Consider the following 23,277-nt stretch of genomic DNA (forward strand, 5'->3'; position numbering starts at 1 on the left):
GAGCCGAGCCGGTACACCTGTTCCCGCCGGGCGCTGGCTGGTGGCCCCGGGGCGCATAGGATCCGAATGATCGCCTCGGCCCCCTGGGCTTAACACGCCTGAAAAAGGACCCCTCTCCCCATAAATTTCCCCGTGTAGTTTTGGAATCCCTGAGACCTGCGGGTGGATGGCGGTGACTGGCAGGGAGTGGGGGCGCCTCGTGGGAACGTGCACAGGCTGTGTGGTTGCACTATTTTCCAATGGATTAGAGACGTGAGAAATTTATTGGAAACTCCCTTTATTTACTTATTTTTTTCTGTTCCGGGACGCTGGAGCAAAGTGGTGAGGAAGTTTTCCCCCTTCCGTCTCTCCTCTGCTGCCTCACTCTGGGAAAGAAGAGTGGCCTGGGGAGAAGGTTGGGGTGGAAGTGGGTGACCCCCTCCTGTTTACCCGGCCGGGCCCGCCTTTGCCCGGGAGAGCTTGAGACCTTTTAGGCGACTGGGGTGACTTCCTGTCTCTCGTCTTCTACTTCTCACAGGTGAAAACTTTCGGCCCGTTCGGAAGCGGCAGCAAGGACAACCTGACCATGTACATGGATTTAGTGGATGGCATCTTTTTGAACCAAATCATGTTGCAAATGTAAGTTATCTCTCCAGGAAGAAAAGAAAAGTGCTTAAAAATTTAAAGTTGTATTATGGAATGTGAAGTTGCAAGGAAGAGGGGGTTCTCTGCAGGTGACCCGGTATTAAGGTGCCTTTTCTAGGTGCATGGCTGGGGGGGTGTCCAGGGCAATGGGTTGGCGGGTCATGTGATACAGGACGTTTGGCTGTGAATGACTTACCCACTCGCTGTAGTGCAGTTGCTTCACGCTCAATGAGTTACTTGTGGTTTGAGCAATGCTATGAAAAAGCTCCCCTTTCTTTCTGGGGGCACCAAACTGTAACAAGAGTGTCTGGTTACAGGAAGAACTGGGTGGGCCAGGAGCATGGGAGGTGACTCTGAAGTTTCCTTCTGGGTTAGGTCACCTGTGTTTTCTGAGCTCTCTTACATTGTGTTTTCCTTTTTTAAATTTGCCCCAGATCAAGTGCCATAGGTTAGGTCTCATAGGTTTAAAGTCACTGTGTTGAGAGGAGTCAGAGGTTGGGGTACTGTTTTTGGCAGCATGCGGCTTAAAACAGGCTCTTGGTAGAAGTTACCGGCCAGCCTGAGCATCCGACCACATCCTTTCCTGTTGCTGAGTTCTACAGAGCCTGGCTGGCTGATTGACGCGCAGCACAGTGTAGGTGTGGGCTTCCACCGCTGTGTTCTGTTTTTAACTCAGAAAATGTAGGGAACAGATCCGAGCTGAGTGTCATTGTGATTCATAGACACAGGAGCGCAATCAGACATCCTACTGTTCTCTGTGGATCACCCTTGAGCTCACCTCCGGCTGAGCAGGAGCAGGTTGTCATACTCAGCATACCTCCTTTAGCTAATGAGAATCAGCTTCGCTTGTGGCCCATGACGGAGGAATAGCAGTTTGCTTTGGGGGAGTCCAGAAGAGGTTTAAGTAGCGTCTACCTAAAAGGTCTGTTTTGCAAATTCTGCTGCCTTGGATTTTTTTTTTTAAAGAATTATTTAATTTTATTGTTCAATTTGACTAGAGAGACAGAGACAGGGGTAGTTTGAAAGCAAGCTGCCAGGTCCGAGATTCAAACCCTGGTCAGTCATGTGGGAGTCTAGCACTCCAGCCACCACGCCACCTGCTAGCCCTGGCTGCCTTGGTTTTGATAAGTCATTTGCTGTCTTGCGGTGGAAATACTGTTGTAGTCTTTGAATGTTTTTAAAAAGGCATCACCAATCCTACCGGTCTCCAGTGTTTGGTTAGATTCTAAAAATCAAATCTGTCCGCAGCGCCTCACCAGCAAATGTTGATGAAGCTGCCTTTCCCGGGCTGGTGTTTCTAACTCAGCCTCGTTCAGTTCTGCTAGACCTGAAGGTGCTTGGATTCCCCTGGGGCAGAGAACCTTCAACCTGTCCTTACCAGAGCCGAGATGTTTAATTAAAAAAACCAGCAGTAGCCGGCCTTTGCATTCAGCGTTTACACCCTGGCAGAGGGGAGAACAAAAGCCCCTGGACTGTTTCTCTTTCTTCCCTGACCTTTGGAATTCCTGAAGCGTTTACCACTTGCTTGTAAATCAGGAAAGCCTGTTGGTCGGTTCCTTTGAGAAATGCCAGCTCATCACTGGCCATTTAGCCTGAGGCTCAATTCAGTTGAAGGGCTTCTGCCCTCCCCTTGGCAATTTTAAATGCAGTTTTCTCTCTTGGGATAGGCCAAGGTAGTCATTCCGGAATGGGGACTGGTAAGGTTTCATCCCTTAAGGCTTCAAGTGGTGCTTCTGGGTTCCTTTGGTGGTCTATTCCATGGACTCCAGACTGGATGGGGGTTGTCCAGCACCAGGGAGAGGAGTGAGGGGGTGGCACGGAGGGGACGGCACCGTGGGGCCAGTGCACGTAGTTTGCCAGCATTAGAAATCAGTGCAGTGTTTGCCTCTGGAAGAGGGCGGGGGCTGACTGAGAAGAGGGCATGTGGGCACTTTGGAGGGAGGAGACAGTAAAAAATGTGTATGTTCTAAGTTTATTTAGTTATTTTTCGTTTTTGCTATAGGGCGTGTGTACTGGCCAGAGAGAAAGTGAGAAATCACTCCCCAGAGGAGATGGCCACGCAGCAATCCCGCTTCATTCTTTTGGGATTTGGGGCATGCATGCACGTGCCTAGTGTGTTTTTCAAGCTGCTAGGTCCTGGACTCTAACCATGAAGTCAACCATGCGGAGTCCAGCCACCTTAACCACCTTGTCACTGGCTGTCTCAGTTTATTTTTTTGTAGAGAGTTGGGCATGCCCAGCGTGGTCCTCACACCCCAGTGCATCCCAGCCAGCCCAGGTTGGATGAAGACGTGCCCGGTGTATTCAGGGAGACGTCTGGACGTGAGCCCGGGACCTTCCCTGTGGGTCTTGCTTTGTGGTGTTGCCTTACTCTGCGCTCCTGGCCCAATGCTGTGCCTGGTGCGTTCGGGGAGACATCTGGACATGAGCCTAGGACCTTCCCCGTGGGGCTGGCCCTGTGGTGTAGCCTGCGTCCCTGCTGACCCCCAAGTGTTCTGTATACTGCCTGGAGTGTGTGTCATTTTCCAAACCTTCTCCGGCTGGAACTAAAGATTCATGTTTCAGTCCCTATAAAAATGACTTCAGTTAGATAATAAATAAAAGAACCTCAGTCCCAATGTTGGACAGCCTAGGAAGCCAGCCTGGGCTTGAACCCTGGGTCCCCTTCATACCAGCAGGGTGACCCTGGGCCTGTCACTCTGTGCCTCAGTTTCCTCACGAGGTGGTTGTGAGGGTGTGAGGTGGTGATGTACCAGCAGTTAGCTCAGCGCCTGCGGCCTGATGGGGGCTGGGGTAAATTGTTCATTCATGTAGGCTCGGTCTTAATCCAGAAAGGATTTGAGAGCGCCCATAAGAAGGCTTTTTTTCAGAGGCCAGCAGGTGACATGGTGAAGGCCCTGGACTCCCACGTGACTGACTGTAGTCTGAGTCCTGGGCCTGGTGGCTTGAAAATCATGCTGGGTGTGCATGCATGTGCGTGCACGTGCGTGTGTGCATGCCTACCCAAAATCCCAGGAGGAGAAGGGATTGCAATGTGGCCATCCTTGCTGGGGGGCGGGGGTGAGTTCTCACCTTTCCTCTCACTGTCTCTTGGCAGTGAGTGCACGTGCCCTATGGCAAAAATCTTTAAAAAAAAAAAAAAAAAGATTTCCAGCCTGCCCTTTTTCTACATCTCAGTGCTCTGGATTACAAGTAACTCTCAGGGTTAGCCCCTCGCACCTTCCACCCCATGCAGCACTAACCGAGCCCTCTTTCCCCTCGCCAAATGTAGGAAAGCCAGGCTGTCTAGTAGGGAAGCGATAACACTTTTCTCCTTATCTCCCATGGCGATAGCTCTTTTGGTAAATTCTCTCCAAGTTGGTAGCGGAGGAAACTGCAGGGGAGCAGGCCGCTTGCTGGGTCCCAGAGCTCAGGTGGAGGCGCGTTACCTAACACTTCAGAGCCATATGGAGCCTGGTGGCCACGTGACGGATCTGGCATTGTCTCTGGCAACCGTAGAAGGCTGTGGAGTCCTCTCTTGGCCCCTGCATGAGGTGACATCCACACCTGGAAGCAGGAAAGCCCTGTGGGCTCAGCTTTCAGGGGAGGCCCCGGTCCCTGTTCCTGAATGGAAGCTGTAGTGTTGAGTGGCATGGCTGGAGATGCCTGGGGAGTCCTGAATAGCTCGCTCTCTGCAAATGCAGCGTCCCTGAGTGCCCGTGGGGAAACTAGATTTTCTCTGGTGAGCTTTGGACACATTTTTCACTGTCGCACAGGAAAACGACTTCACCGCCTGGGCCCTTGTCCTCACTCTGCCACTTACTAGTTCTGTTACATTGGGCAGATCACTCTTGGCTCTCTGAGCTCGATTCCTGGTTCGTAGTAAGGGAATGCTGGACCCGGGCAGGGTTAAATAAGATGATGCAGGGCCAGCAGGTGGCATGGACGTTACGGTGGGACCCACATGGCCACCTGTGCAGCTCAAGTCCACACTCAGTGTCTTGAAAATCACACCGGGCGCGTGTGCACACATGCTCAAAATCCTGAGAGGAAAATGGAGTAGGGATTGAAGTGTGGCCACCCACCTGCGGGGTGATTTTCACTTTCTCTCTCTCTGGTGAGCACATGTACCTTACAGCAAACAAAACAAACAAAACCCCAAAAATCGGATTGTGTATAATGAAGATGCCCCCAAAATGTCAGTCATTATTGCTGTCTGAGTGAGGGTGGGAGCTGATACATGTGTGTACATGCGTGCCCACGTGCAGTGTTTATCTGTCCTTGTGAGAATAGACAGCATGGGACTTCAGCTCTTAGCCTGGTACCCTATTGACTGTGCCACAGAGACTGGACTTTTTTTCTTTTTTAAGTTTAATAATTATTTCTTTTTTTAAAAAAGATTTATTTATTTATTATCATTTTTCACATGAGTTTTGCCAGAGAAAGGCAGAGAGGTAGTGAGAGGGAACTTGAGAAAGCAGGCCGCCAGGTCCGGGACTCGAACTGTGGTTGGCCATGTGGGAATTCCAGCGCCTTAACCACCATGCCATGTGCTGGGCCCAATAATTTATTACTTCTGTGAGTGTGTGCGTGCATACGTGAAAGACTGACAGACACAGATGGCATTGCTAACAGGGTCCTGATTCCATCATCCACTCCCAGCCAGCCCTGGATCATGGGCGTGCACATGCCCAGCCTACTCAGGGACCTCTCTGAACTTGAACCCAGAACCTTCCCATGTGTGTCAGCCTCATAGAGCATCATGTTTGATCGCTGCGCCACCATCCTGCCTGACACCATTGTTCTTTGATAAGAGCTTTTGGTGAAGTGAAGTTGTAGGATGGCTGCAATAATGTTTCCTTGGGATACGGAACCAGGTGAAGTCCAGGCTTGCTGATGCAGATCTGGGCTTCCTAGAATGATGACCATCCAGGATAAGAACCTGTGGCCTTCCTGTGGCCATTATGCAGAGAGCACACTGAGGCCCAGAGCACTGGCCAGCCCTGGGTGCTGGAATCCATCCCCTGACCCCTTTTCCTGCTGCACAAAGTCAGGAGAGTATTAGGGGTCCTGGGCAGAGTGGAGATTCAGGTAATGCCTTCTGGGCCAGCCCTGTAGCACAACTGTCGAGCACTCTGCAGAAGAAGGTGGATCCCGGGACCAGCAGATGGCATAATGGTTACATTGCTGTGGACTCCCACATAGTCAATGGCGGTTCAAGTCCTAGACCTGGAGGATTGAAACTCATGCCGGGTACGTGTTTATGCATGCCCAAAATCCCGAGAGGAGAATGGAGTAGAAGGGATTGTAGTGTGGCCCCATTCCCCCTTGGGGAGTTGGGGGCTGTGAGTTCTCACTTTCTGTCTGTCTCTCTGATGAGTGCAAGCGTCCTATAGCCAAAAAAAAAGCTGGATTCCATATGGCTGACCAGGGTTCGAGTTCTGGCCTGCAGCTTGAAAAACATACCAGATACGCCTGTGTGAGCGTGCCCAGGATCCTGAGGGGATGGAAAATTGTGGCATGATCAGGCTCCTTATATGTGTGTGGGGGGGTACTCTCGCTCATGCATGCACACACACCCTCTGGCATTAGGGGGAAAAAGAAAGAAAAACATAAAAAGACACATGGCTATGCCTTCCTTAACTATAGCTGAGACTTTTGTTTTGACTTGTTTCCTAATAACAACTCTTTACCAGAGAGCCTTAGTTAGAGGAAGAGGCACTAATGATCACGATAATTAGTCTAATTACTCATACAGTAAATGTCAGGGTTCTTCTGGAGTGTCGTTTCCATCAGCTATAATACTTCCTCCGGAATGGGGGAGAACAGAGTCAGGCTTCCATGCTGTAATGTGAGGATGCCAGACTCCTCGCCCAGGTGTGTGCCATGCCTTTGCACGTGCCTCGGAAGGCCCCGTGTGCACCCAGGCTTCCAGCTCCCTGCACTCCTGGCATGGTCCTGTCTGACTTAACGCAAGTCGAGACTGTAGTAACGGTACGAGCGAAAAGGCCTCGCACCTATGTTCTCGAAGTTCTGTCATGTTTTAAGCAGCACGTTCATCACTGCGAAATTGTTTCTCATCTCCTTAAGGGATCCTTAGTGCAGGGAGGATAATTGCACCTTTAAGATAAATCGTTTGGTGTTGCCAGGAATACTCCTGTAGCTAAAAATGCCTCTGGGGCTTAAATTCTGAATGCTCCTCTTTTCATAAATTAATTTCCCTGGAACTCTTCACCCTCCTCTTCTCCGTAATGAATCGCTCCAAGAGATACATGTCACATGGAGACGGCTCGGCCACACTGTTACTGTGTGGGGACAATATGAAATGTATTAACTGAAATGAGGGCCTCTAGGTGCCCAGAGGTGCCCGTGTGACTGTCTCGGGACGGGGGGTGACTGCATAACATCATGGCTGTTATTGCATGTGCCGCGTTAAAGGTTTACACACGCAAGACACAGTGTAGGACTTGGTGTAGACGTCAGATACTTACTTAGTGGCTGAACTTTACACAGCTTGTGTTACAAAAACAGTTGTACTTCCAGAGACTTCGGAGATGGTTTTGATTTATAAGGGTGTTTCTTTTTTTAAAGAATTGTTTTATTGAATTCTATTTATTTTAATTTGACCAGAGAGAGAGGGGAAAAGCGAGAAAGCAAGCTGTCAGGTCAGGGACTCAAACCATGGTCGGCCATGTGAGAGTCCAGTGCTGTTAACCACCGTGCCACCTGCCAACCCCCAATTTATAAGGTTTTTTTCTCTTTCCTATTCTTCAGTTTTCTGTTAAATATTAGATTCAAATGACCTGAATGGCACTGAGCTACATTTCCCTATCACCCCCCACCACCCTCCAGGAGACTGGGCACCTTTATCTCAGGGCCTGGATGGCAGATGAAGGGGCAAGGCGGCTCTCCTTTGAATTAGACTTCCTTGAGTGCCTTGGGACAGTCATGGAAGGGAGGCCTTTGTTATGAAAAGCAGCGTGCAGCCTAAGAATGGGAAGCAGCCAGCTCTGAGCCTGCGCTCTCCTGATAGGAAATGTTTTATGACACTGAGAGTTTTGAGAATTGTCTTTTACATACACTGGGACTGCAAAAACTTGTGGAAATTAGAGTTGGAGTAGTTTATTTTGGTGCAAAAGGTTTTGAAATCCATGCATAGTTTTGCGTGTGTGTTTTAATTTGGTAGAGGGTGCATATGCTTGCTGGAAGAGAAAGACAGGGAAAGTGAGAAAGCATCCCCCACAGGATATGGTCACACCTCCGTTTCTCCTTTTGGGATTTTGGGCACACACTCACTTGCACCCAACGTGTTTTTCAAGCCACCAGGTCCAGGACAGGAACTGTGCTGTTCGCCATATGGGATCCAGCTGCCTTAACCACAATGCCTTTGGGGAGAGAGACAGAAACCAAGATGTCACCCCCCCTCCAAGGGGGACAACCACACCACAGTCCTTTCTCCTCTGTTCTCCTCTTGGGATTTTGGGCACACACGCACACACAGCCAGCCTGAGTTTTAAGCCGCTGGCTCTGGGACTCGAACTGCCGTCAACTATGTGGGAGTCTAGCGATGTAACCATTACGTTATCTGCTGGTCCCATGCTTTTTCTTTTTTCTTTTTTTTTTTCAGAGAGATTTTTGTTATAGGGTATGTGTGCTCACAGTAGAGACAGAAAGCAAGAAATCACCCCCCGGAGGGATAGCCATGCTGCAATCCCTTCTCCATTCTCCTCTTGGGATTTTGGACACACATGGACACGCTCCAGGTGTGAGTTTAAGCCCCTGAGTCCAGGACTTGAACCGTGGTCGACTACATGGGAGTCCAATGATGTAACCATTACACTATTTGCTGGTCCCAAGATCCCACAGTTTTACATATTGTGCATCTCCCTGAACTTTTTTTTTTTTGGAGAGGTTTTTGCTATAGGGCGTGTGCGCTCGCCAGACAGACAGAGAGCGACAGAGAGACAGAAAGCAAGAAATCACCCCCCAGGGAGGATGGTCATGCCACAATCCCTTCTCCTCCATTCTCCTCTCAGGATCTTGGGCACGCACGCACACGCACCCGGCATGAGTTTTAAGCCACCGGGTCCGGGACGCGAACCGGGGTCAACTACGTGGGAGTCCAGCGACATAGCCATTATGCTAACTGCTGGTTCCCTCTCCGTGAACTTTTTGAAGATGCTGCTTAGCTGAGTGAAATGTTAAAGCACTTGAATTTTCGTTTCATCACAGCTAGCCCTGATATGAGCTCAGGGTTGGAAAATAAAGGACACTTTGGGGGTTCTCTGCGAGAATTACTCGTGACTCCCAGCGTTTCTTATAGGGGCATGTGCTGCGTAGTCCCATAGATTGTCAGGTTTCCTACCAGAAGGTGCCATGTGCTCGCCATAGAGAGAAAGGGAACGTGCGAGAGCACCCCCGTCACCCCCATGGGCATGGTCACACCGCAGTCCCTTCTCCTCCATCTCCTTCCTTTCGGGACTCTGGCGTGTGTCCCACACGTGCCCGGTGTGCTTCTCAGGCTGCAGGTCCAGAACTCGAACAGAACCATCAGCCTGTGAGATCCTGCTGCCTTAGCCACCGGGCCGTGGGTTGGCCCTGATTTTCAGAATTACAGGATAGAATTGTGTCTCTGGAATGGAAATATCGTCAAGACCCCCCACCCCCACCCATTTGGGTGACAAGGAGACCCATGTTGACTGGAACGTTATTTTACCACTTAAGTCAGAAAGAATGTCTTCCCCCCCATTTCTGTCCTGATCGTTCATGTATTTTTTTCCCCGACTTTTAAATACATGTTCGGTCAGAGGATCGAAACTGTTTTGCATCCGCATTGGCGCTTGGCTGTGCTTTTTGGGAGCAGAAACCACGTTGGTGAAGGGCTGTGGTATGGTGGGCCAGGACCCGGGGATGCGGCCCACCTCGGTCCTGCTCAGCAGGGGCGGAGCTAGGATTTGACCTGAGCCGTGTGGTCACAGCTTCTAGTGACCGAGAGCGACCAGGCTGAGCGCCCCGAGGCCGACGTGGTACTCGTGGCTGGGGCTGGAAGCGCGGTTCAGGTCGGGAGATCCCGTCTCCATTCTCGTGTCTCTTCCGCAGAGATCCCAGGCCAACCAATCAACGCATCAACAAGCACGTCAACAACGACGTGAACCTGCGCATTCAGAACCTGACCATCTTGGTGCGGAACATCAAGACCTACTACCAGGTAAGGGCGCTCTGCCTTCTCCCGGGCTCGGGGCGTGTCCGGCGCCGTTGGCAGTCGGAGGTTCGGGTTTGGGCCCCTGGCTGCTGACGGTTGGCGTGCTTTGGCTTGAGCCCTTTTCTTGTGCGTATAAGGATGAGATGTCGCATTGCTTTGCTTTGTTCAGCAGATGCCTTTAAGCTGTGTGTGGCCTCGTGATGCACCTGCAAGTGCCCAGAGGGCCTAGGTGTGCAGCCTTGGCCTGGGCGTGCAGTGGGATGGGGAGTCTGATGTGGTTATAGCTGACAGCACAGGGGCTGTTTGAGGCTAAGGGTGAGCAGGGGCCACAGTGGGGCTAGGTAGAGCCAGGAGCGGACTCTGTGCACCCAGGTTCAGGCGCGAGCACTGGTCTTCCGTGTGCAGGGTCCGGTCTGTAGGTGCTGATGCCTGGTCAGTGTGGTTGATGGGGCAGGCGAGCTGGCCTGATGCGCAGGGGCCTTGTCGAAGCCTGTTGCCATCGTGGGAAGGTCTGCTGAGATGCTGCGATGGCATTTGTCCCTCTGTGTGGCCAGCATGGAGGAAGTGGCCTGCACTGGCCCTTGGAGCCCTGGTTGTGAGCCTCTTCTTGGCAGTGAAGCTCTCTTCAGCCGGTTTTCTAGACTGCAGGTGAAGTCGTCGTCCCTCTGGTTGACTTGGAGACTTGGGAGACCTGAGCCTCCTCTGCTCAAGGGCTCCCCTCCCTCTGGGTCCTGGGTCTGGGTTTCCAGGACTTGGGGAACATGGTTTGAGAACCACCACTCCTTCCAGACTCATGCCAGAGTTTTCCCAAACCGGAGTTCAGACTGCTTCTGAGACTGGTTTGAGCTGTCCTTGGCCTCGGATCTGAGATTTGGGACCATCTCCAGGCACTGTGAGGTCCAAGTGACACACAGGAACCCTGTGACCAGCTGCTGCTCTTCTGCCCTGAGGCAGTAGGTCTGTTCTGGGGCCAGCTGGGGGGCCCCTGGAGGGGCAGCCAGGCAGAACCATGCCGTGGCCCTGGGCAGCATGCTGGGCCCAGTTCCTGCCAGGGCTGTGGTGGCTGTAGGAGTCTTCCCTTCTCTTTCTTTTCTTTTTTTAAAAAATAATTATTTATTTTTATTTAATTCCATTTGTTATTATTTTTCAATTTGACCAGACAGAGACAGAGAAAGGGAAAGCAAGAAAACAAGCCACCAGTTCCAGAACTCACACTATGGTCAGCCATGTTGGAATCCAGTGCCTTTAACCAGCACGCCACCTGCTGGCCCCTCTCCCTTCTCTTTCAACGGGGATCTGAAATGGGGCAAGCAAGGAGGCAGTGGAGGGTCCTGGGCTTCCTGAGGGGGCTGCTCTAGTTCTCCCTTTGGGGTTGGGGTGCTGGGGTGCCAAGGCGGTTTGCCAGTGCTGGCGCAGTGTGTATGCAGCCACGAGAGGGGTTTATTAGGGGAATCGGCACATGCAGTTATTACCGCCAAGAAGCCCCACCACAGGCCGCCCGAGCCGCAGATCTTGGCTGCCCCCGGAAGGGAGGCTTAGCCACGTCCGAAGGGAGGCTCAGCAGGCAGGTGGCGAGCCTGGAGGTGGTATCCGAGGCAGGGAAGGTGGCTGTCCCCTCTCTGGGAGACCAGGCCAGGCCTCCTCCAGGCCCCGTTGATGAGGCGGTGCCTTCCACACGGAGGGCGGTTCTTCCCGCGCAGCTTGCTCAGACTCACAGTTAATCTCCCCTGGAAACGCCCTCGCAGATGCGCCCAGAGCAACACTGTCGGTTTCTAGGTCTTCCTCAGTCAGCTCAGGCCGACACCCAGACCTGGCCATCGCACTGAGCCTCTCCTGGCGCAGGCCTGGAACCAGCCCTGTCCCTATAGTTACAGGTGTCTGGATGGGGCCCTGGCTCAGGGAAGGTTCAGGGAGCCGGTCTGGGTGCCCTGCAGGCAGGATGTTCAGCCAGTGCCTCCCTGGTGACAGCGTACCCGGGGAGCCTGGCAGAGGCCATGGAGCTGCCAGTGAACTTGGCCTCTGTGGCCGGGTCTGGTCCCTGGCTGGTCAGCAGGTACTCGGGGCATGGGCCCTGTCTGCAGGGGCCATGTGTGCTCATGTGCTCAGTGCCCGGGGGGAGCAAATGGTGCTCGAGGCTTGAGAGACAATACCCGCTCACCCAGCCTGCATGGGGGGAGTTCAGGGAGGTCTCTCGGAGGAGGTGACACCTGGTGGAGTTTCAGTGGGCGGTTGAGTTTCGGGGGAAGAGGGTCACAGGAAGGAGAGAAGGGCCAGGGTACTGGGGTGGAACAAGGCATGGAGGCAGGAGACAGGGCTCTGTCACCAAATTTCAGATGCAAGAGCCAGCAGGGCAGGAGGAGGTGGAGGAGGATGCAGGGGCCTCTTTCCTGCCTCAAAGTCCTCCTGGGCCCTGAGTGAGGACCAGCCATCTTTCTTGAATTTTTATTATTTTATAACAGGGCATGTGCACTTGCCAGAGAGAGACAGAGAGGGAGGGAGGAAGGGAGAGGGAGAGGGACAGAGGGAGGAGAGAGAGAGAAAAAAAAATCACCTCCCGGGGGATGACCAGCTGCAGTCCCTTCTCACTGGGGAGAAGGTAAGCAAAAGAGAGACAGAAAAGCAAGATTCAGAATGGGCTAGCGAGGCTGCCAGGGCCCAGCACAGGGTCCTCCCAGGCGTGGTGGCAGGTGGCACACTCTCTGGTAGCAGTGTGGCCTCAGACAGAGGGGAGGTTCCTGTGCCTCTCTGTGGGTAGCATGCCGGTGACCACCGGCCCAGTGGGACTGAGCAGCTCTGAGGGTCCAGGTCTGGGCAGGCAGGAGGGACATGACACTCACCGAGACCCTGTCGGTCTCAGAGGCAGTTTGCTGCTCTCAGGGTACAGTGGGGAGTTCCAGGTAATAGGAAATGCTCACATGAACTAAGAGATGGCTGGTCCGTGGGCCAACCAGGTGGCCTGGTGGGTGAGGTGGCTGGGTCCCACATGGCCAACTGTGTGGTTCAAGTCTAGGATGCAGCAGTTTGAAAAATACCAGGCGTGTGTGTGTGTACGTGCCCAAAATCCTGAGAGGAGGATGAAGGAGAAGGGATTGCAGCATGGTCATCCCCCGGGGGTGATTTTTTTTCTCTTTCCCCCTCTCCCTTCCTCCCTCCCTCTCTGTCTCTCTCTCTAGCAAGCGCACATGCCCTGTTATAAAATAATAAAAATTTAAGAAAGATTGTTTGTCCTCACTCAGGGCCAAGGCGGACTTTGAGGTGTGAAAAAGGTCCCCACCACCTCGTTCTCCTCCGCCTGCCCTGCTGGCTCTTGCAGGGCAGGGCTGGGGAGTGCGTGCACCTGCAGCCCGGCTCAGCGGGCAGTTAGGCGTCTGCGAGAGCACCTGCTGCGGGCCCTCCTGCGTGCGGAGCGAGCTGGCACGGCGCTCAGTGCAGGCTGACACGGTCCGTGTGGACAGGGCTCTGCTGTGTGTTTTTTCCTTTCAGCATGTGGTCACATAACATTCTTGTCATATAAGGCATAAGCACTCTGTATAAACAGGTTGGAAAACAAACAAGTAGCAAGAATAAAGAACCACCCATGAGCCCACTGCCCAGAGACAATCGTCATTCACATTTTTAGCGTTTCCTTTCAGTTCTCGGGTGAATAGTTTTTGTTCTGTGCCGTTGTGGTCATGCCGTATATACAATTTCATATCCTGCCGTTCCCCTCCCACCTGACGTTAGGGCATAGACATAATTGGCGTTATTGTATGGAGTATTCAAGAGCGTTTTCCAGAAGAACTGCCGCCCACCCTCCCCTTTGGGAAGTAGCCCTGAAGATTGTGAGGCTTGGAGTGAAGCGAGACAGACGTCGTCCCTCACTCTGATGGGGTGGCTGGGGACGTGTGAGATCACCCCCCGAATGAGTGAGAGTCCCTTTCGCCCAAGGTCCCGCCATAACCCTGGGTCTTGTCTGCCAGGAGACCGTTGTGCTCCTCGGGCTATCCCCTTTTCTGGGCACAGTGGAGTAGTGACATTTGGAAGGACAGGGCCTCTCCTGAAGAGCATGAGCTTTAACAGGGAAACTCGGGTTCACCTCCAAAGACTTGTGGGGCCCAAGGGTCCTGGGCTTCTTCCTGGGGCCAAGAACAGCAGTTGGGGACACCAGCCTGGCTGGAGCCCTCCTGAGCCCTGGCATCTAGGCCCGGCTCTCAGCCCCTTCCTGACGTGGTGCACAGGACTCTTCTGGGGCCGGGACCCAAGAATCTGCATTCTCAGAATGACCCTGGCTGCCCGGGTCTTACCGTTCAGATTGGTGTGCCACCCTGTAGGCTAGAGCCGTAACTGTCCAGGCGTGGTCCCCGGCCCAGCAGCATCAGCATCGCTGGGCATTTGCTGGAGATGCAGGCGGTCAGGCTCCCCTCCCCCAGGCCTGTGTGAGCCGGCCATGTCTGGTTTGACACCCCAGCTGTTCCGAGGTGCGCTCCTGTGGGTGCCACTGAGTTAGAGCATTTGGATTTGTATAATGGTTCTTTTTTTGTACTTGGAACCTTGAGTGTGAAACGTAAGTGCTTGTTCATTTGGTGTCAGAGCACGCCTGAAGGCCTAACATCAGGAATCGGTGCCGGCCGAGTGCTGGCACAGGTGTATCCATTGGGGGTCGTGTGGGTGTCCCTGCTGTTCGGGTCCTGGACACCTGCAGTCTGCTTTTCCTGACCATTAGGGCCTCATTGTCCTGGGAAGTTCCTGGGGGTTTCGCTGGCTTTGTGGTGCTGGGAGCCCTTCCGACAGGGGCCTGGGTAACATTCAGTGTGTGAGTGGAGATTGCATGCTTGTCTCGGGTCCGCACCTCGACATCCACCCTAGTGAGGTCTGCTCTTCTCCTGGGATGTAAGTCATGCTCACACATGCCCATGTATTTATTTTTTTGTTTGTTTTTCTTGAGAGATTTTTCTTACAGTGGTGTGCACTCTCCAGAGAGATAGACAGAAAGTGAGAAATCAATCACCCCTGGGGGCGGTGGCCATGCCACATTCCCTTCTCCATTCTCCTCTCCGGATTTTGTAATTTTTTTTTTTTTTTTTACTGTAGGACACAAGCACTCACCATTGAGACAGAAAAACAGAAAGCGAGAAATCACCCCCCAGGGAGGATGGCCATGCCGCTATCCCTTCTCCATTCTCCTCTTGGGATCTTGGGCACGTAGGCACGCACACACACACACAAGCCCAGCGTGACTTTTAGCCACTGGGTCTGGGACTTGAACTGCAGTTGACCACATGGGAGTCCAGCGACATAGCCATTTCACTATCTGCTGGTTCCTCCTCTCTGGATTTTGGGAATACGCATGTGTGTACACACACACACGTGTGCATGAGCATGCGTCTAGCATGCTTTTCAAGCTGCTGGGTCTGGGCCTTGAGCAGCAGTGGACCTTGTGGGAGTCCAGCACCGTAACCACTGTGCGACCTGCTGGTCCCTGCCCAACATGTTTTTAAGCCTCCATGTCCAGGATTCCAGCTGCAGAGTAGGTTCCAGGGTCTTAACCACCGTACTACCCTCTGACCTGGGGAAGTTTTCCTTTACAAATTCCTTGAACTCAATTCTCAAGCTTCTGGTCCCTTGCCATGGTCTCGGGCCAGAATGGACCCAGAAGATGGTTCTTTATCTTCAGTGACACAGAGTACATGCCACCCTGACTGCCCTGTCTTCGATAAGCACTTTTCTCTTTCCATTACCGCTCTGAAAAATTAAAAATAAAACAGCGCAAGTAGTTTTGATGAATACGTATGTACCTGTCACTCAAAATAAATTTGAACATATGTGAATTTTTTTCATATTTGCTTGAGAACTTTTTTCCTTTTTTTAATTGCCAGAGGGCTTGTGTGCTCACCAGAGGGAGAGAAGAGAAAAATCACCCTCAATGCAGTGTGGTCACGCCACTTTCCCATCTCTGTTTCTCGATCCTGTTGAGATTTTGGGCATGTGTGTGCGCACATGTTCAGTGTATTTTTTAAGCCATTGGGACCAGGGTTCAAACCACAGTCAGCCATGTGGAATCTGGTTCCCTTAGCCATTGATCTGTAGGGCTGGCCTTCTCTTTTTTCCAAAAAAAAGAAGTAAAATTTGCCTAAGATAGAAGTCCCGACTACGGCTCTACTAAATCCAACTCTCCTTGTCTTCCTTCTTGGAGATAATACCTATCATTAATTCAGTGGTGTCCAGTTCACTTTTTTTTTCTTTTTGGAGAGGTTTTTGCTATAGGGCACATGTGCTCACCAGACAGACAGAGACAGAGACAGAAAGCGAGAAATCACCCCCCGGGAGGGTGGTCATGCCGCAATCCCTTCTCCTCAATTCTCCTCTCGGGATCTTGGGCACGCACGCACACGCACCCGGCGTGAGTTTAAGCCACCGGGTCCGGGACTCGAACCACGGTCGATTACGTGGGAGTCCAGCGACATAGCCATTATGCTAACTGCTGGTCCCCAGTGGTGTCCAGTTCACTTTTAAAACATTTTTCTGTAAGGCATGTGTGCTCACTGGTAAGAGAGAGAGAACAGTTCCCTGGGGGGATGCATGCCACAATCCCTTTTCTTCCATTTCTCTTCTTGGGGTTTTGGTCATGAATGCACACGCAATTGGTGTGTTTTTCAAGCTGCCAGGTCCGGGACTCGAACCGCACAGTTGCCCATGTAAGATCCAGCCACCTTAACCACTATTCCACCCTCAGTCTCCAGTTCACAGTGTTTGCTCTCTTGCTGTATATGTGTGTGCCTGTGTTTGTGTATAGATACATGCTCATATCCACACTGCTTCGTGTGACTTTAGACCAACTTCCATGAATGGTCACGCACGGCCTGTAACACCCCCTGCTGTGTGTTCGAGGACTGTCAGCTTTTGGTGGCTGTTGTCTTCCACACGTGTGAGCTGACTGCTGAACTAGAATTATCATGAGGTGTGCGCACTCAGTCTGAGGATGGAAAACTGGAGTGGACAGTAAGATAGAAGGAAATGTGTGTTGGGGGTTGTTGGGGGTTGTTGGGGGTTGTTGGGGAGCAGCATGTTAAACTCTCGGGAGCCGTTTCGAGGGTTAGTTACAGTTACATCTCCTTAGCTACCTTGATGTTACGGTAAGTGACCGTGTTCTGTCTCAAGCAGCAGGGACAGGTGGAATCCGGTTCATGAATAATACATTAGATTAAATTTGGAGGAGGAACGGTGATTTTCTCTACCAATAATGTAAAAGGCAAAAGGGGGGGAGCTATAATTCTTGGTTGTATCCACATTTCGAGAAAATTAAAAATAACATTTTTAATGACAAAAATATTTTCTTTTATCGCAGATTAGGAAATGAAAAGAGAATTACACGCACACACTGTCACACCGCCTAGGGACGCGGTGGTTCAGGGTTTGGTATTTACGCCTCCCTTTGTGGGTGTGTGGGTTGAGCGTCATTCCCACAGTCGGGACCTGCTTGTTTTCGTGTCCTGTGTCATTGGCTGTTTTTACATAACACGGATTTTAGTGTCTACACCCTGCGACTGCGCCTTCACTGATACCGAGTTATTTCCATCTCAGAATCAGAAGCAGTACCGCCGCGAGAGGACCTCAGACAAACGGCTCTCATCAAACATTTTTATTTCCTTGGGGTGAATTCCCAGTAGGGCTTTGTGGGTCAGAGGGCATGAATACTTGGAGGACTTGCGTTACTTATTGCCAGAATTGCTGTGTTCAATGGGCTTTTCTTTTCCTTTGGTGAATTGCCTGTCTGTGCCCTCACCCTGCGGGAGGGGGTATTTGTTGTGTTTCCTGTTGCTACTGGGAGACGAGGCTTCCTGGAGGGAGGAGGGCTGAGTGCTGTCTGGGATCGAGGGACCAGGGCCTGGAGGACAGGAGCCCTTTGGCACCCAGTGGACTTGACAGCAGCGAACCAGTGGGTGTTCGCAGCCCGTCCAGGGTTGGGGCGTGCGCTGAGGAGGGCAGAGTTCTGCGCGGGCCCCACCTTTCCTTTTCCTGTCCCCCCACGATCTCTCCGGTCTATGCGGTGATGGAATGTGGAACTAGGAAGCTCTGGTGGCCCAGACATGGGTGTGACTCTCAGGGTCTCCCCGTTAATTTCTTTCTTCTTTGTCTTTTATTGCTAAAGGGCATGTGCTCTAGCCAGAGGGAGAGGGAGGAAGCACCTCCCGTGGGGTGTGGTCAGGCTAGGATTCCTTCTCCTCCATTTCTCCGTCTGCTGAGATGTGGGCACACATGCTTGCCCACAGACCCCGGCGCTGGTGTGTTTTTCAAGATTGAAACCACAAGGTTGGCTGTATGGGCTATGGGGTCCAGCTCCTTAACCACTAGGCTACAGGGCCGGCAGCCTGGTTCTTGTCTTTCATGTTCTTTTTGTTTCATATTTATGACATAGGGTGAGTGCACTGGGTGGGGGGGGGGAGTGAAAGTGAGAGGTCACCCCCAGAGGGGATGGCCATGCTTTAACCCCTTCTGATCTCGTCTTGGGATTTTGGGCATGTACACACACACACACACACACACACACACACACACACACACACCAGGTATGTTTTTTAAACTCTCAGGTCTAGACTCAGAGTTGGCCATGTGGGATTCAGAGTCTTAACCACCACGCCACCTGAGGACCCTTTTTCCATGTTCTTAAGGCCACTCTCCATGCCCGAGTTGCCCAGGGTTGGGGGTGAGAGAAAGGCCAGGTAAATCCACTGCCATGACACGTGTGTGCACAGGACACTGGAGGGTGGGGGACACAGGCCTGGAGAGGCAAAATCCATCGAGAGCTTTCTCAAGGTCACTGGTCATCTGACTTGAGAAGAACGGCATCTGCAAAGCTTTAGGGTTGACAGCAGCCTGGAGGCCGGGGTACGTGGGGAGTGGGTTGAGTGTGAATCCCTAGGCAGTGAAGCCCTTGGGGTGCCATGTGAGTGAATCTGAGCTTCATCCTGAAGGATTTGGGATCTGGGGACAAATTTTGAAGGGAAATTTTTTAAAAAGAAAAATGGTATCTGGGACCAGCAGTTAGCGTAATAGCTATGTCGCTGGACTCCCATGTAGCCGACCACGGTTCAAGTCCCGGACCCGGTGGCTTACATTCATACCAGGCATCTGTGCGTGCGTGCCCAAGATCCCGAGAGGAGAATGGAGGAGAAGGGATTGCAGCGTGGCCATCCCCCCCGGGGGATGATTTCTCACTTTCTGTCTGTCTTTCTGGCGAGTGCACACATCCTATAGCCAAAAACCTCTCCAAAAAAAACCAAAAAAAAAGTGGCTTCTGTGTGGAAGATGGGCTGGAGCGGGGACTTGGGCAGGTTGCGGGGCCCGAGGACAGGGACTTACTTGGTGGGTGCAGCCTGGACGTGGAGGATGTGGGTCTCCTGTTTTCTTGGTTGGACTTGTAGTGGCGATTTTGGTGCTGCTCATGGGTGGGCCAGGGCCCTAGTGGGGAGCAGGTCAGGCGGGGTTAGGATAGGTTGGCCAGGTGGGCCACGGGGTTCCCATGACCTGTCTGGGCTGGGGGAGTGGGTCAAGGAGTCATGGCCAGGGTTGTCCACAGCCGGGTGATGGGAGCATCTCCAGGGTCAGAGCAGACGGGGCTCCCCAGCAGGGCTGCGAGGAAGCCCCGAGTGGGAGGATGAGAGAGATCAGGAGCGAAGATCAGAGGGAATGTGGTCAGTAGAGAGGTAGGTCTCCAAGGACAAGGGCCACCAGCGCAGAGTGCACCCCAGTGCGGCCCGGCACACCATCTGCCGCGAGCCATGGTGGGTGGTGGGTCACTCGGTGCCCTGCCCATGTGGAGCCGTCATCTCAGGAGGACCGAAGGCTTCCAGGCCCAGGAGAGCTGTGCTCTGTGGCACATTCAGTGCCCCCAGGCGGCAGCTCCTCCGTCTGCCACACACGGGCGGGCAGCTTTCAGGGCCGCCAGAATTCCTTTTTCTACAATGAACAGAAGGTGTTTAGTGCTTTAGTCCCTGTCCTGCTAGTGCTGGTGCTTGTCTGCCCAGCTCACAGTGCAGCTGCTGGCCAGGAGTGGAGCCGACGGGGCAGAGGACACTGGAGGCGAGCTTCACTCCCGACCTCCGCGAGGCAGGCTTTGGTCTGCAGGACGTGAGGCGGCCCGTTGGACTCGGTGTTGTTTCTCTTTTCTCCTCGTTGTCAGGAGAAATGCTGGAGGCGCATATGGAATAGCAGCCAGGACTCCGGGAGCCTCTGTGCCCCGGGGAAGGCCCGGAGGTGAGCAGTGGGGCTTAGCTCTTTCTGAGCACCCGCCCGAGCCAGGCACCACACAGGAGCTGTGGAGCCTCGGCGCTTTAGAGATGAGGAAACAGCCCCAGAAAGGGGCGAGATTTCTCGGTCGTCCTGTTTGGAGAAACTTTTTTGTAAAAATCAGGCCTTTAGCAGTCGGTGTGGGGAGATGACTGGCCGTGGACAGTACCCGCTGCTCCATGAAGCTCGGCAGGGCCACATCGGTGCTGCTCGTGGGGCGGGCAAGGGCCCTGGTGGGAGCAGGCCGGGTGGGTTGGCCAGGTGGGCCTGAGGGTCCCCATGACCAGATCTGTACCCGCTGTGGGGTGGGGCTAGGTGGAAGCCACGTGTGTGGACCAGCTGGGGGTGCTGCTTTCTGAGGACTCCCCCTTGTTCACAGGGTTTCACACCAGCCTGGAGCCCCAGAGGGACTGTGTTGCTTCAGGCACCTCTGAAACCAGCACTTCCGGGGCTGGGTGGAGGGTGGAACCGGGGAGCAGCTGGGCTCAGGCTTCACCCCACCCCCCAGAGCAGCAGGAAGTAGAGGTTCTGAACTAATCATGGGGCGAGGAGGGCGAAAGGTGGGTCTGATGTAATTAGCAGAGTTGGAATTTGGCCAGGACCATAGGGAGAGAGAGTGTGTTCAGACACCGTTTTTCCAGTGTCTGGGGGCTCCTGCGAAACCTGGAGACCAGTCCTTGGGTCGCTCGGGCCGCTCTATCCCACCTGCTGCCTTGGGAAGGGAAGGAGCTGACGGTACGGCAGCCTTACCTGTGCGTCCAGGTGCTAAGGGTGCCATCGGGTCTGTGCTGTCCCCTGGCTTTGGTGTGCCCGGCACATGCAGCCTCGAGGATCAGTACAGAGACCCACACACCCTCGCATTTACAGAGCCGGGCCTCCTCGGGCTCCTTGCCCTCCCGCCGCATTTCCTGCCAGACTCACGTGTCTGAGACGTGTTCTCTTACCGTGGAAAGCGTTGACTTTTTCACTGTCTAGGTTTTCTCTTGATTCAACTGCTACTCATTTAAAAAGTGCTTTATTTCTGGGGCCAGCAGCTGACACAGTGGGTAAGGCGCTGGACTCCCACGTGGTCAGCCACAGTTCGAATCCTGAACCCGGTGGCTTGTAACACACAAGGCGCATGCAGATATGTGTGCCCAAAGTCCTGAGAGAAGAAGGGAGGAGAAGGGATTGTGCTGCATGGCCACCCCCCAGGGAGTGATTCTTCACTTTCACTCTCTGTCTCTGGCAACCGCACACACTACACACCCTATAGCAAAAGTCTCTCAAAAAAAAAAGAAAAAAGAAAAAAGAAAGCAAGTGTTGAGTTTCTGCCTAGCGGGGAAGGGGGAGTGCAGAGGGGGGACAGCATCACTGTTGGGGGTGGGCAGCTCAGTGGGCCCGCCGGAGCCTGGGCACGAGGCCTGAACTTGTGCTTTGAGTAAAATGAGAGCAAAATCTGTGAACCTGACGTCCTCAGAAGCCAAGAATGAGTCTGCTCCTTCCCGAGGGTGCGGGTCGAGGATGGTGCTTGCGAGTGTGCAGGGTCGGGAGAGCCCAGCGGTGTGGGGATGAACAAGCATTTAGAAACAGCTTGTGGCATGGTGGTGAGGGCGCCCCAATCTCACATGGTCAGCTGCAAGGTTCAAAACCCAGACCTGGCAGCTTGAGAGATGCACCAGGTGGAACATACATGTGCCCAAATACCCTGAGAGGAGAACGGGTGGCGAAGAGTGGATGGAAGAGAGTTGGATGGAAGAAAGTTGTTGCGTGGCCACCACCCCACCTCCTGCCCCCGGGGTGATTTTCCTCTTTCCCCTTCTCTCCCTGTCTCTCCTGCGAGCTCACACACCTTATAGCACAAACAAACTAAAAAAAAGAAAAGAAGCTGCTCGTTTCAGAGTAGCACCCCCAGCCATCAAGGAAGTGGGAAGTGGTAAGAGACACTGTTGTGTGACAAAAAGGAGGGAAATGGTTTCTCAAGGTTTTGAAAAGATAAAACGATTCCCTCCTTTGCCGTGGGTTTTGGTGTCGAATGCCAAGATCAGCACGTTTGATGTTACAACCGGCTCGGAGGTAGTCTCTGAAGGACTTGCCCAGGCAAGCTTCGCCCCACGAAGCCGGCTGTGGCTCCTGTCCAGGCCCATACCAGGTTTTCTTATTCAGCTGCTCTCTGGAAAGGCAGAGTGTCTGCTACTTGGCATTCGGGGCCTCGGTCCTTTATTAATTAGTCTATTTTTAGTTTACTATAGGGTACATTTGCTCGAGAGAGAGAGAGACAGAGAGAGAAAAGGAAGGTGAGAAATCACCCTCCCTCCCCAGGGGGATGGCCACACCGGTCCATCCTTCTCTCTCGATTTCAGGCCTGCATGCACACATGCCTGGTGTGTTTTTCAAGCTGCCGGGTCCAGGACTTGAGCCACACAGTTGGGTATGTGTGATCCAGCACCTTCGTGTCCATACCACCCGCTGGCCCAGCTTGGTCCTTTATTACAGTCTTAGTTTCTAGAAAGTGCTTATCTTAATTGGTGGGCTCAGCCGGGATTGTGGACAGGGTGTACCCCAGTTCGGCATCTGTCGGTGATACAGTGGAGGGAGGGCAAGATTCCAGATGGCAAAGAAATGAAGCTGCCAAGTACGTGCTATGAGGCTCCAGGACTGGGTCTGTGGCAGGTTAAGGGGTGAGGGTGGCATTGTACACATAGGGGACTCTCCGCAGGAAGAGGCGGGGCGTGCTGCAGCTTCAGAGCTGGGAGGGAGTAGGCAGGCTGGCCTTCTGGGCAGGGGGTCGGGGGTCAGCCCTGCCCAGCTTGCTCGAACCTCCTCTGCAGGGGCAGAGGCCAGGAAGGGAGGGTGGGCGTGTGGCCTAGCTAGTCACTTACCTCCTTCACAGGTCTGGGTACTTGGATGCCATTGTTCCTAGCATTGTGACGTAGGATGCGACATGCAGCTTGGCCCACGAAGCCGGGTCAGAATCATCCCATAGGCTGTTGTGAGGCCAAAAGTGAAATAACAGTTTCTTGAATCTGAACAGTGAGTGCCGGCTCATTCTGGCTGACTATGCAGGGGCTCCTGGTCTGAATCCCTCCGACGGAGGGGGCAGAGGACTGTAGATGGAGGACTGAGGGGACAGGAGTCACCAGTGTAAGTAAAGAGAGAGCGAAAACCCAGCGACCAGCCTCGCCATCTGCAGGGGCTCAAGGTCAAGCTGCGGGTCCCTTTGAGCT

At 53.1% G+C, this 23,277-nt stretch overlaps 1 protein-coding gene across 1 annotated transcript in view; it reads left to right on the forward strand.

Moving 5' to 3' along the window:
• Positions 1-23,277, forward strand: part of CCDC88C (coiled-coil and HOOK domain protein 88C) — a 153,143-nt gene that overhangs the window by 1,763 nt on the left and 128,103 nt on the right. Inside the window, 2 exon segments of the mRNA XM_027775504.1 lie at positions 518-618; positions 9,703-9,811. Coding sequence (XP_027631305.1) covers positions 518-618; positions 9,703-9,811 — 210 coding nt within the window.

Source organism: Tupaia chinensis, unplaced genomic scaffold (assembly GCF_000334495.1).
Source record: "Tupaia chinensis unplaced genomic scaffold, TupChi_1.0 Scaffold000568_1, whole genome shotgun sequence".
Lineage (NCBI taxonomy): Eukaryota > Metazoa > Chordata > Mammalia > Scandentia > Tupaiidae > Tupaia > Tupaia belangeri.